The sequence below is a fragment of the Xyrauchen texanus genome, chromosome 19, assembly GCF_025860055.1.
Source record: "Xyrauchen texanus isolate HMW12.3.18 chromosome 19, RBS_HiC_50CHRs, whole genome shotgun sequence".
Lineage (NCBI taxonomy): Eukaryota > Metazoa > Chordata > Actinopteri > Cypriniformes > Catostomidae > Xyrauchen > Xyrauchen texanus.
The window spans coordinates 33,395,959-33,411,372 of record NC_068294.1 but is presented as its reverse complement, the minus strand read 5'-3'; the positions used below and the strand labels follow the sequence as shown (position 1 = coordinate 33,411,372).

Below are 15,414 nucleotides of genomic sequence, written 5' to 3'. Positions count from 1 at the left end.
GACAAAGAGTCTTTTGGGAGGAATCTGCAAGAGCGCAGATCTCCACAGGATGACAGGCATAAGTTCAAATGTGGATCGTTTAGCACTTGTAAGCATTGTATTTGTTATAATAATTTAAGGGTATTTGCAGATGTCATATCGTCAACACAGAAATGTATTTGAGGTGCTGTCAGAAACCTTTAACTGTGATGAGGTGTTTGAAAACATGTCTCAGATCCCCACTCCCCATTTCGACATGTGTAGGCTCATTTGAGAAAGTAAATGTGTTTTGTAGCCTATAAAAATATGTACTACATTAAATGTGTTGAGCCATTTTTCTTGTGATGCTGAATAAAACCTCTTTTAGAAACTCAGTGTTATCTGTACATGTAACATCCATTGAGAATATGCTGAAGGTAATATATCTTAGTTCTCTATTTCACATGGTGATACAAGACATGAGGTACTTACAGCACAACCTCTAAATTCTGTAGTAATTGTGCATTATCCTTCAAGCACCAACAAGGCCAGATTCTTTTCATTTCTCTTTACTCCTGTATACAGTACATGAGGCTCGGTCAGTATGTAGCTTTCTCCACAGCAATGTAATTTCCCTGTGATGCTTGTGTAAATAACAAACATGGGCTGCGAGGAAGACTTCGCTATTTCATTTCCTGTTGCTTCGCTTTATTTCCAGATATTCCAGAGTTGTCGCTGTGTTTGTTTTTTTTAACTTTCCATCATGACCTGCAGCAGATAAATGGATATACACTCACTGAGCACTTTATTAGGAACACTATGGTCCTAATAAAGTGCCTGACATGGTCTTCTGTTCTATCCCATCCTCCTCAAGGTTTGATGTGTTGTGCATTCTGAGATGCTATTTTGCTCACTACAATTGTACAGAGTGGTTATCCGAGTTACCAAAGCCAGCTCAAACTAGTCTGGTCATTTTCTGTTGACCTCTCTCATCAACAAGTCAAGTCATTTTTATTTGTATAGCACTTTTCACAACACACATCGTTTCAAAGCAGCTTTACAGGAAATCATGCATTAACACAAAAATTTTTTTTAACTGTAATATCTATAAAGTCTTCAAATGATCATTGTGTAGTTTGATTGAACATGATTGTAAATTGTGTATAAAATGTTTCATAATTAAATAATAATTGTATTTAGAACCCCAGTGAGAAGTTGAAGGCAACTGTGGCAAGGACCATAAAAATCCATTAGATGTTGGATAATAGAGAAAAATAACCTTGGGAGAATCCAGACTCACTGTGGTGGCCAGTTTCCCTCTGGCTAAACAACATGAATATAATGCCAATATTAGTTATTTGTGTGCAGTGCAAGTCATGGTATAAAATATGTAAATTGAGAAACGTTAAGGTCCAGTGTTTATAAAAAGAAAAAAAAAAAGATTAATGATGAATGTCTTTGAAGTCCATCCTGGATTAACTGCATAAGTTCACATAGTTGCATTGTCCTTTGTTAGTTGGCTGATGAAGGCTTTTGTTGGCAATTCATTGATAGTCTATGTATTCCATTTTAAGAGTATAGTTCATCAATATACAAAGGTGATGCAACAAGGCATTTCCGTCCACAGAACTGCCGCTCACTGGTTGTTTTTATATTTTTGGCACAATTGCTAAATAGGGCTTATTTTGATAATTGATTAATCTAATGATTATTAGAATGATTATTCTGATACCATTCATATTTAAAAAATATCTCTAAATGACATTCACTCAAATAAAGGAAAAAAAAAACTTCTTATTAAGTTTAATTCAGTAAAGAAATTCACTGCAAAAAAAACTATTGTTATCAAGTGTTTTTGTCTTGTTTTCCATTTAAAATAGTCTAAAAATCCTTAAAACAAGATATACATACTTGAGAAGCAACATATAAGTTATTTAGACTTGCTTTAAGAGAATGTATCTTAAATATAAGTGTATTTTGTATACAAGTATATTTTTTCACTTGATTATACTTTTGCGAGTGCAATAAAGACTAAAATATATTCAAGATCTATTCTCTGAAATAAAGTGTAAATATATTATATCCTGCTGCTCAGGTGAATGCATAATTCTTAAAGGATTTTTAGATATTTTAAAATATTTGTATTTTTAATATTATATTCAACATTCTCAGATAACAATTTTTGCTTCTGTAGGGTAGCTGCTAAAGAAACCGCCCCAGTGTTTTAAAGAAGTTTTAGATATTTATAGTGGAAAACAAGCCAAAACAAAAACATATTTTGTTGCAGTGTATAATGAGGCAAAGACTACACTCTCTCACCTTTCTGTTCACTTCAATCCATCTTTAACTCACAAAAAAAAAAAAAAACTCTCTCTTATTAATAAAGCTGCGTATTGCCAATTTTCTTCACGATAAGATATGCACAGTGACATACACTCACCAAAAGGATTATTAGGAACACCATACTAATACTGTGTTTGACCCCCTTTCACCTTCAGAACTGCCTTAATTCTATGTGGCATTGATTCAACAAGGTGCTGAAAGCATTCTTTAGAAATGTTGGCCCATATTTATAGGATAGCATCTTGCAGTTGATGGAGATTTGTGGGATGCACACCCAGGGCACGAAGCTCCCGTTCCACCACATCCCAAAGATGCTCTATTGGGTTGAGATCTGGTGACTGTGGGGGCCATTTTAGTACAGTGAACTCATTGTCATGTTCAAGAAACCAATTTGAAATGATTCGAGCTTTGTGACATGGTGCATTATCCTGCTGGAAGTAGCCATCAGAGGATGGGTACATGGTGGCCATAAAGGGATGGACATGGTCAGAAACAATGCTCAGGTAGGCTGTGGCATTTAAACGATGCCCAATTGGCACTAAGGGGCCTAAAGTGTGCCAAGAAACCATCCCCCACACCATTACACCACCACCACCAGCCTGCACAGTGGTAACAAGGCATGATGGATCCATGTTCTCATTCTGTTTACGCCAAATTGTGACTCTACCATCTGAATGTCTCAACAGAAATCGAGACTCATCAGACCAGGCAACATTTTTCCAGTCTTCAACTGTCCAATTTTGGTGAGCTCTTGCAAATTGTAGCCTCTTTTTCCTATTTGTAGTGGAGATGATTGGTACCCGGTGGGGTCTTCTGCTGTTGTAGCCCATCCGCCTCAAGGTTGTGCGTGTTGTGGCTTCACAAATGCTTTGCTGCATACCTCGGTTGTAACGAGTGGTTATTTCAGGCAAAGTTGCTCTTCTATCAGCTTGAATCAGTCGGCCCATTCTCCTCTGACCTCTAGCATCAACAAGGCATTTTCGCCCACAGGACTGCCGCATATTGGATGTTTTTCCCTTTTCACACCATTCTTTGTAAACCCTAGAAATGGTTGTGCGTGAAAATCCCAGTAACTGAGCAGATTGTGAAATACTCAGACCGGCCCGTCTGGCACCAACAACCATGCCACGCTCAAAATGGCTTAAATCACCTTTCTTTGCCATTCTGACATTCAGTTTGGAGTTCAGGAGATTGTCTTGACCAGGACCACACCCCTAAATGAATTGAAGCAACTGCCATGTGATTGGTTGATTAGATAATTGCAATAATGAGAAATTGAACAGGTGTTCCTAATAATCCTTTAGGTGAGTGTATACAATGATTCAATAAGTCAAGAGCCATCACGTTATAATCTAGAATGTGCATCACCCGGATGCAGTTTCAATCTCTCCTTAGATCGGGACATTCACGCAACTCATAGAAGAGCCTCTGACCGCACAGAGAAATGCATGTTTTGGAGTTTGTAGTTATTTACATGATCTGCTTTCATATTATTTGAACTTAAATAAAGCTATTACAAATTAAAAATAACTGCATTAAAGATGTTACGCCAGGGTGTTTCCTTTAAAGATACTTGACACCCAGGTTTTGCTTCAGTGAAGTGGTAGCTCTAGATCCACTTATTCCACAACGAGAGTGCTTCTGTATTTACTTATTTTATATTTTTGCATTATAATTCCCTCATATTTTGCAATCTACATCACCTGTAGCTGTTTGGAAAGTTTAGAGTGCATCTGGACTGTGAGCTGTGTAATTCTTCCTCTCCTCAGTCAGGCAAGAACTGCAGTGCTGCTCTAGCACGTCAACGTTACAGTTTAATGCGATCTTTAAATGATATCAAAGGACTATTCAACAAGTAAAGTTTTTGTCAACAATTTTTTTATTGTCGACTAATTGTTTCAGCCCTAATTCTGAGAAAACTCTAGAGACAATTATGCATGAAATCCCAGAAAATCAGCAGTTACAGAAATTCCCAAACCAGCCTGTCTGGCACCAACAACTGCCACGGTCGAAATCACGGAGATCAACATTTTCCCCCATTCTGATGGTTGATGTGAACATTAACTGAAACTTCTGATCCATATCTGCATGATTTTTGCAATTGCCCTGCTGCCACACCATTGGCTTATTAGATAATCACAAGAATATGTACGTGTACCTAATAAAGTACTTAGTGAGTGTATTTTTAAGTGTGTGCTTTTCCCTTAACCCACTGTACTCCCAGAAATGCTAAATTCTTTCCGTTGTGTTGACTTGTTGATATGATGTATGGCTCCATCCTATAACATTATTTATGTGGTCTGTTACATGCGCACTCATCAAAAACCTGTAAGAATGGCACTAATGCATTTATATAAGTTCACATAAACCATGTTCTCAAGGAGAAACCTGAATATGTGAAAAACCGATATCTCTTAATCCCTTAAACGGTGTTAGGAAAATGGTGTTCTCGTTTACACAATGTTTCAGGATGCCGCTTTCTGCAGAAACCCTGGAATAAACTGTTTTCTAAGTGCATGTAAACGTGGTCAGTAAGCTTGTGCTTAAACATCTCCCATATATCTGACATCTCAAAGTAAACAGGGCTAGAATTTGTTTCTTTACCCTACCAATCAAAAGTCTGGAAAACATGATGGAATTAATCAACCTTCTCAACAATTAATTTCCATGGCTTTTCCATGGCGTTTGTGATTACTTGATCATTTAATAATTGATAAAACAAAATATTTTACAGAGATTGCACTCACAATTTCAAGCCGTTAATTATTTTTAAAGCTGACCATAACTAGACAAATACATATTCAGAACAGAAAGACTTTTTAAGACTTTCAGACCTGGAAATCACAATTTTAAAATTCCCTGATACTTGCTGTAAATCATTCGGCCTAAAACAGCATCAAGTGTTCATAGTTTTCTGTTTGTTCTTGAACATGTTATCATTGTTACATCTGGTAATTTCTGGGGCAAGGTGGGCTACAGTATGTGCCCTGGTAGATGAATTGCTGCCAAACAGAAGATAATCCAAGCATGCAAGGCTACTGTTTGAGAAGCGCTGTGCTTCCCTGTCCCCTGGAGCCTGTGCTCTGACAGCTCAGAGCCACTGGAGAAGTGCCAGCTAACACCGAAATGCCAGGTTCATAGTTTGCTTCTTCATAACACACAAGAGAATTTGCACCTATAGTTATAGAAATACAATATATGGCAAAGTCATTCTTTTGTAACAAATTGTTCATTTGTTTTGTACAGAACGTAAGGGTTTGAATACTATTCACATAGGGGCCATAAAAAGTGCATCTCATTAGGGATGTCATCAGGATGTCTTTATCAAAGAGATTCGTCACCCTGCTCATAGTAGCAGTTCACAGGTCGGTTCAATAGTAAAGTTCACAGCAGTGGGGTGATTTTCAGGTTGATTTGCTGAGATCAAAAGGCCATGACATCAATTTCCCTGAGACAGGGACATATGGCTGATAAGAAACTGAAAGTAAGGGATGTGGTTTATAGTGATAGCTGGCACTCTGTGATCAGTGATGCTTGCCGGTATGAATTAAAATGTTTTGAGAGACAATGCGTTCATGTGGGTACAGTGATGATCACACACTCAGACTGGTGTGTTGCATTTCCTCAATGGGGTATTTGACAGCTTTGTTAGACACACTAGAATTCAGACTCACCAAGAGCTAGATGGCTGCCGACACGTCTAAGCTTTTACTGGGGGTTGTAAGAATTGCAATGGACCTGAATAAATCTCTCCAAGGCATCACTCTGTTGATCTTCCTGAAATATTTTTGTTGGTGTTCTATGATGCCTCTATGTACAGTATTACACTTCTGTAATTAATTCAGCCTGAACTGCTTAATGTACATTCAAATGTTTTTTGTCTTAGGTGTTTTACTATTTACTTATAGGTTTTACTTTATACGTTTTAAATTGATGTTTGAAAATATCCCATTGATTTACATTGATAGAATGTAACTGATAAATATTTGCATACAAAATTGAGACTAGTCTTCTTACAAATATTGAAATACTAAATTATAATTAGTATAGTTTCGTTTTTATTTATCCATTCTAGTTACCTTTATATGGCACACTGACTATGTGTTGATTCTTGTGTGCAGCTAAAACAAACTGTGTGCTAACGTTCAAAATGATGCAGAGACAAAGCCTAAAAATCTAAGCTTACCTAAAACTTAGGTTACACTATTTCTTTTGCTGCCTTGCAAGCACTGCTATTTCCTTCTGGAAATGTAATTCTAGTTTTCTTTCTTTTTTGTTTTCACATCCAGCAGTGGAATTTATACCATCAGCACTAAGGATGTAATGAATTCCGTAAAAACTAAAAAAACATAAATATTAAATGTGTAAGAAAAATATTAACATGTCCATTTTCAAGAGTATAGGCTGTACAGTTATACAGAGTGGAAAAGAAACTGCAGAAACTGCAAGGGTGTAACAATGTAAAATCTAAACATCAAACAAAGATGCAAATACTGTACAAATCTGAGTAAACATGATGAACATGAGTGTGAAAGTTAGACTGCATGCTTCATCTAAAAATACTTAAAAAAATTATTCAAATAATAAAAAATACAAAAAATACAAATCTAATGAATATCATCCAATCATGGGGGCCTGGGTAACTCAGGGGCTACCACCCCTGGAGTCACGGGTTAGAATCCAGGGTGTGATGAGTGACTCCAGCCAGGTCTCCTAAGCAACCAAATTGGCCCAGTTGCTAGGGAGGGTAGCCTCCTCGTGGTCGTGATAAGTGGTTCTTGCTCTCAATGGGGCACATGTTAAGTTGTGCGTGGAGCCTCCACATGCAAATTATCCACGGTGTCATGCACAACGAGCCACATGATAAAATGCGTGGATTGACTGTCTCAGAAGCAGAGGGCAACTGAGTCTTGTCCTCCACCACCCAGATTGAGGTGAGTAACCACACCACATAATATTCCACAAGAACCTACTAAGTATTGGGAATTGGGCATTCCAAATTGGGATATAAGGGGATAAAACATAAATAAATATCAGCCAATCATAGTGATAGAATTTTGGATATTGGAATTGTTTTACTCCTTGTCGGCACCTTGAATGTAAACAGCATGTTTACATGGCGTAACATTTCACTGACAGCAGCAGACCTGACAAAAACATGAAGACGCTTCCATGAGCAATGCACCCTTAACGCTATTTATAACTATCTTTACTGTTTTGTTTAATGCTGAGACTCCAGTGATGTTACATGATATTAACTGAGTGTTTGGGGAAAATGTAAGCAAATACAGGAATGGAGAAAGTTGATGCCAACAAAGGAAGACCATATTTCCTCTGTCCTGCTGAGCAAACAGGCCCAACCTCTCTGGAGACCTTCAAGTCCCCCTATTCCTGAAGTAGCTTCCCATAAAGCTCACATTCCTTTGGATTCTTGAGGGAACCAGTTGTATTTACAGCAGTGACATTTAGAAAAAGCAGGTCACTAAGGTGAACATATAGTAGTATGTTGTGCCATTTGAGTGAATTCCTGCAAAGACCCCAGATGGGGTTAAATGTTTTTAAATGATTTATGCATGAACCGGTTCTATTTATAATCTAACTTTGGCTCAAGGTTGGCTAAACCATGTTAGGGAAAAGACAGATGATGGTGGAGGAGCTCTTACCTCTCATTGGTATCTACTTCCTCCATCTCAGGCATCTGGCCGGTGGAACTTGAATTCATGTACCCATAGATGCAAAGCGACCCTGGAGAACAAGGAGAAACAGAGGTTACGGTGATCGTGTGGTCGAGCATATCAATTACCAAAGTTATTTTCTTCAGTGTTTTTGTCTTGTTTATAAATCTAAACCCTTATAGTAAGACAAAAGTACTTTCTATTTACTGATTTCAAAATTGCATATGATTTGAATGGGATAGTTCAACCCAAAATGAAAATTCTGACACCATTTACTCACCCTTATGCTGTTCTAAACCTGTTATACTTACATTCTTTGATGAAATGTTTTGAAAAAACTTTTCCCACAAAAGAAAGAAAATCATACAGGTTTTGAAAGACATGAGGGTGAGGATATAATGACAGAAATGTATTTTTGCAAGAAGATTTTGAAAATTTAGCAAGGTTTATGCTTAAACAAAGAAAAAAACAATCTGCTAATATAATTATTTAAAGATATATTCTCTTAATTTCTTAAACACTTTTTCTTCTCAAGTAAATGGATCTTGTTTTGTCCTTGTGCGGCCCCACCTACACATGCGTGGATGTTGTATTTTGGCTTCGCTATACCCAACGCATAACTTAAATTAATTTAAACCAACTGAACTCAGTTAGTAAAGGGTTAAACTTTTGAGTCATGGAACAAAACAACATGGGACCATTCACATCATAATTTGTCTTAGGGAGAAACACACTGGAGGTTAAGACATACACTAAATAGGGAGCAAGGGATTATCCTATAGCTTTCATATTCAGCTAAGTGCATTCACTCCTAAAATCTGACCAAAAGTTCAGTTTCAGGCTGCAGATGATGTTTGGACCACTCAACATGTTTGGCAGACATGGAACAATAATAATCAAAGCATAGATTCAGAATTTATAATGATTCATTTTATTTGAACATTGTTGGCAATGGTTGGAAGATGCTGGCTTTTACTTTGAATCAGAATTAATTATGCAAATTTCTGAAATGTCTCAAAAACATCAATAACCAACACTCCTTGGTTTTCATTTGATCAAAAAAAATATATATATAATTGATAGACATTCTAAAGCTTGGTATTATTTAAAATTTCCCACTGTCTACATGTTGCCATATATTTTTAGGAATTATTTTTTTGGCGCTACCAGTTACAAGCCAAAAATGGAAAAGGAAAACGCACACAGTAGTCATGCTGTGCTATCAGAAGGTTAAGGATTTTTTTTGCAGTGTATTTTACTACATAACCCATCCAAATCACAAACACTTATTGATTTTACACAGGCTGTTCTGGTGATTTGGTGTTGTGCTGTTGTCGTTTCTTTACACAGATGACAAAAATAGCTGCACAAAAAATTGGGTCAAACCTAAATTTAAAAGGAAGGAAAATATATTCAGCACATCATGTGTGTTATCTATTAACCCCAGAAACAATGTGAGAGACCGACTGTAGCGTGGCAAAGGAAATGTATTGCTGTTGTTGTCATATGTCAAAGAGGAGGGTAAAATTACAGATGCTCTCAGGAGCCTATTTATATGAAAACATGGAACACGCTACCAAAGTAAATAGGAAAGAATTAAAGGATGGGGCTTCTTAAAACATCAGTTGTTCTTGATTTAACTTAATTACTTAACAAACATTGCTGTTGCAGGTAGGTGTGGAGAATGCAGAGTTAAAATAAGTTCCAGTGCAATACATAGACAATAAATTCAAGGCTTAAAGCCATATTTGAAACCAAGTTTAACTACCATGGAATACAAAAAGTGATGTTTAGCAGTATGTCCACACTACTCTTTTTCATGCAAGAAAAGCATACTGTGATCAGGGGCAATCGAATTGTGCTCTATAGAAGTCTTTTGAAGCCATAAGATATGCATTTTTATAAACATAACAAAATTGTATTTGCCAAATCATCACTAAAATCTATATGATATGCAGTCTGTTCCTCATCCAAAGCTGCACAGCATGAAAAAAGCTGTATGCGGGCCAGCAGACTCCTGTATAAACCAATGAACTTCGGACGTTTTCAGAAATTTACTGGCCTTGAGTCTAAAGTGCCACAGGCTCGTACACATCAGATTATATATATCATTTTAGAAGTATAGTGACTGAAAATACCTTCCATGTTATGTCAATTTGTTGCCATGTTAAGTAATCCCCTTAAAGCCCATCGTATACTTCCATTTTGACTCAGCATCTGTGTACAGTGAAACACAAGCCTGTCAAATTATATTCCATAAAACTGTGCACGCATACACAGGCGGTTGACACAAGACTGCTTTGAGGCATCAGACTTTCTCTTCAGGAGTTTAGACCAATAAAGACGTCTATATATTCTTTCAGTCTCGAGTTACAAATGCAGGTATCTCCAGACCTTTTCACAAGCATGCTATTGATCTGCACATCCATTGTTGTGGTTTTTACCTTTATCTCCTGATGTTGAGAGATGATTACATATTCCTTTTGCGCATCTTCGTGGCAGCAATGGCTCAAAATGTAAGTGTTGCCACCTTGTGGACCCACTAATTAGTGTAAAGAACTCCAGACGAATGTGCATTCTGCACATTCAAAGACGCACGGTTAGAAAACTTGGGATGCGCATGTTCAGTGCTTGTGCACTCTGCTGATGACAAGATTTGCGTCATGTCCTGTGTGCGAACACTCAGCATTCTTCTAAACATCTCATTGTGCCCTCCACAGTAAAAAAAATAATGCAGGTTTGAAATGACACAAGTGTGAGTAAATGATAATATACATAAAGCAATGATAAGATAAACTTTTTTTTCTGAAACCATGTATACCGTGGTGGGTCTGAAATATAAGCTCTTGAAAGTTATGAGGGCACATATGAGAGGTTTGATTTATTTTGTTGGAGAGAGCTCCTTGTCATATGAAATGCCTCCTGTTTTCTTTCACATTTGAAGCAAAGAGATTTGCAACTGCGATAAGCTTCTGGGTTGCCACACGCACAGATGTATAAATCCATGCTGGTACAAGGAAAATATATTTTTTATACTGGTGGGATTCTCATTCTCAGCACCACTGCAGTTGGGAAGCATGCCCACACTGAAGCAAAGAAAGAAAGGGGGACTGGTGGGATTCTCATCACTCTCCGCTTTTCCTTGGAGGAGAATTCCAGCAGGAGCCCACCCGCAAGGATGCTAAACCTCTAGATGGGATACAAATCTCCTGGTTGGTGCTCAGACAGTCTTTTACATTCTCCTGAGAAAATAAACAACCAGTCACACAAAAACAAATCAAATACATTGAGATGATACATTGTTTCCCACTATTCTGATTCCTGTGTAAATCTTTCCTCAATGGTCCTGCTAATTGTAGATCTAAAAAAATCGAATATCAGACAATGTTCTGTTCTCAACTGATTACTCAACTATGAACTAAGTTCTTAAGCATTTCAATGGACCACAAACATTGGCACTTGCCTTAAAGTTTAATAAGATAAAAAAACTAATTGTGCCTTTCCTCTACTCTACCACATTCTTTGTTCTTCTCTAGCTTCTGTACTACTCTAGCTTATTCTTGAAACTTGGCATTGCAATACTGCAAATATTGTTGCTTTGGATGAAAATCGCCAGCTAAATGATTTAATGCAAATATAAAACTGAAGCTTGAATATAAAGAAATAGAAAACCAATGCTGAAACTAATTGAAACTAAACTAAAATGTAAAGTACATTTGAAAACAGTATTAAAATAAAAACAAATTTGAAAATGCAAAACTAGATTAACCCTGGAAGAGAGTCACGTTTCTGTACTGGAACGACACCTATTTAAGATCACAAGTGCAATCATCACTGTCAGGTTTAAATTAGTGTGCTTCGATCGCTACATGTCCAAAAAGTACAAATAAGGTGTGACACAATCTAATAAATGTAATAAATACTGCAGCTAACAGCACCTGAAATAGTTTGCCAAATGGCATTACATTCAACAGAACACATGACCTATCAACGTCATAAAGCACAACATGTCTGTCTCACTCAAAGTATCATTTGATTTATTTTTGCTTGCAAATTACTTCCAAAACCTGTTTAAAATTTAGCAAATTAAATAAACCTGATGTTTATTAAATCTGAAAAGCTACAAAATGTGTTTGCCTCCAAGGGGCTTTCTAGCATTAGAATGACTTGTACAAAAGGAGAGAATAAAAAGAGACCTCATCATTTACACTCATAACCAAAACTTGAGACGTGAGGTTGTCAAAATCAAACATAACAATTTAATAAAACATATTCTTGTTATAACTTTCAAAGAGTGCAGAACATTCACAAAGGGCATTCGGATGATTTACAGGACATAAAGGATGTAAGAGGTAGAGGTGTCATTGCTACTGTTAGGTGATCCTGGAAAAATAATAATATTTCAGTTTTTTGCTGTGATCAATGTCCTATGTGAATAGATATGGAAGAGGATGATTGTGGTGGTGAACGTTTGCTTCTTTCTGTCTTTATCTTTCTCAAGTTTCAACTGCAGAATGTGGTTTCAGCTTCAGATAACATGCCTTAAATACACCTGAATAAAAATGTTTTCCCTCAATATGTCTGATTTCAGATTTATGTAAAATGTAAAAAAGAAAGAACTGTGGTTGGCCATTTAGCATGTTGGTCAAATGGCCCTTTCCTTTCCAAACGGCCAATTCCTGGCTAGAATAAGCTGCACAATTGACCATACTTTATGCCAGTCATAATAAATCTGTCTGAACAAGACTAGGTTGGATTAAAATAATTTATTTGAAAACGTTTATTTGAAATGCCATTCACAACCCATTTTACTCCCACAATTGGTTGGATTTCAGAGTGAAACAAGATGTTCAAAGAGAAAGAAATGTAGGTTGCAAATTGATGTTATTCATCAGATTTGATTATATCCCACAATGGAGTCAGAAATTTGAAGGGGAGGAGTTGAAAAAGGAACATTTTTGATAAAATCTTTTTGATAAAAGATTAATGTAAATGGATCGGAGTAATGTGCACTGATGAATCATTAAGAAAGTGCATTAATAGAGTGAAAAGGGTCCATATTAAATTAACAGTGATTATAAAAGCAATGAGCACAGACTTGAAGTCAGTAAAGCTTATTAATGTTTTCTTCATTATCACCAAACATTTGGAAGGGATGTGTCAACATTTTGGCACCCATTCACTTGCATTGTATGGACCTACAGAGCTGAGATATTAATCTAAAAATCTTCATTTGTGTTCAGCAGAAGACAATTATACACATGTGGGATGGCATGAGGATGAGCATATGATGAGAGCATTTTAATTTTTGGGTGAACTATTGAACTTTTAACACCTGTTTTCCAATAGTGCAAGAGAGTAATCAGAGTGGCAGGAAATTCTTTTTCACACATCACTGATATATCACTCCTCGCAAGGTACACTCAATCTCGCTGGCTCAAAAATGAGGAATCCATTGGAAGTTAGGCGCCGACTCAGCCACCTGAAAACTGAGAGGGTCTTTCAAACTTTCCCGATTTTTGAAAAACAGGTCTCACTGAGTCAGCAGTCTCCAGTGTTAAGATTGAATTAACACTAGAGACCGTCTCCCAGATGAGAGGAGGGTCACCACCAGCACCTAAGTTTCTCCCAGTATAGTGCTTTAAGTCTAATGGAGAGAATAATAAGAACAGGGAAAGGTTCTTTTAAATGAGCCTCATCGCTAGGCCATGCAATGCTCTAAGGAGTTTCACATTTGATTTAAATGCAAATTTGGGGTTTAATGTTGATCTGGGGAATCTACTTTTTAAACCTGTGCATCTGCCGTTTCTATGGATCCTATTTTTTAAGGCCATCCGTTTGTCGGTGGTGTGCTCTGTATAGCTCAGATTAAGGCAGCGGAGTTATGTATTTAATTTTTTTATCCTTTAAAGGTGAAGTGTGTTATTTCTGCACCCCTAGCATCACCAAATGGAATTGCATAATTAAATCAGCTGCTGTGTTTGGCTGGCGAGATGCTCAAACAAACAGACCAATGTATTAATAGTGGCAACATTTATTAAGTCAATCAACCTATGAATGGCGTACATCTTGTTGTTTCTGCATATTAAGCTTGGATAGGAGAAAGTATTTTATTATAAAATAATTACACACCATTAACAAATGCACTTCATCCAAACTTTATTTAGAACCCTTTTGCTTCTTAAACTATTAATTGTTTACAATGTAATGCCTTACTTTAAGTAATGAGTGACTATTAATGGTAAATCACTGAGTATTTTTGTTAAGAAACTCACAAAGCATGACTAAGCGTTTGCCAAAACCACTTAATTTTAACAGGTAGTTTGTTTACTTTTTAGAGTATGCACTGAATACGAATGAAATGTTGTGCTAAAACACACGTCTGTTCAAAAATTGTTATGTAATATTTCCTTGAAGTCAAACAATAATGGTGAGTGCTGTAATGGGAAATAAACACTGTGAGGTAAATTTCCCACAATAGCAGGTACAATCTAAACAGCACTTTTGCAGCTGTCACTCTTTAGGAGGGAAATATGAAATCACTCCATGAAGCAAATAATTTCACAGTGACATAAGCTCTTTGAGTGGTAGAAAAAGCCCACAGGAAAGGAAAATCACCTATGGAATCTCAGCTGATTCTAGACAGTAGTAAGATATAAAGGGGTATTGTCATGCACATTTCCTTTTCTTCCTTGAGGTTCACTTATGATGTTAGTAACGTATTTTTTGCAAAAACACAGTCATCCTTCAGTATTACTTCACCTTTTCCAAACGTCTTTGGCCTTCTGACTGAAATGCTTGGTTTTATGTATACTTCACCTAACATTTTGAAAAGCTTTGAAAAAGTGTGGAACTGTATTTTACAAGAATGAAAGAATGAAAATGTTACATTTTACAGATATACAAAATCCCCTACAACACTCAGTCCAGGCAATAATATATATGAACATACAGTAAGAACATATGTTCTAATTAACACTGTTGGCAAAAACTTTGGAATAATGTACAGATTTTTATTTTATGGATAGAAATTGGTACTTTTATTCGTGGTCTGTCTTATGTATTTAATTTTTTTTATCCTTTAAAGGTGAAGTGTGTTATTTCTGCAACACTAGCATCACCAAATGGAATTGCATAATTAAATCAGCTGCTGTGTTTGGCTGGCGAGATGCTCAAACAAACAGACCAATGTATTAATTGTGGCAACATTTTTTAAGGGCAATCAACCTATGAATGGCGTACATCTTGTTGTTACTACATATTAAGCTTGGATAGGAGAAAGTATTTTATTATAAAATAATTACACACCATTAACAAATGCACTTCATCCAAACTTTATTTAGAACCCTTTTGCTTCTTAAACCATTAATTGCTTACAATGTAATGCCTTACTTTCAGTAATGAGTAACTATTAATGGTAAATTTAGAGTATTTTTGT

At 36.5% G+C, this 15,414-nt stretch overlaps 1 protein-coding gene across 1 annotated transcript in view; it reads right to left on the bottom strand.

Moving 5' to 3' along the window:
- Window positions 1–15,414, bottom strand: part of LOC127659668 (5-hydroxytryptamine receptor 4-like) — a 148,979-nt gene that overhangs the window by 101,340 nt on the left and 32,225 nt on the right. Inside the window, exon 2 of the mRNA XM_052149589.1 lies at window positions 7,965–8,046. Within this exon, the coding sequence (XP_052005549.1) occupies window positions 7,965–8,023 (59 nt within the window). The 5' untranslated portion in view covers window positions 8,024–8,046. The remainder of the gene's footprint in view (window positions 1–7,964; window positions 8,047–15,414) is intronic.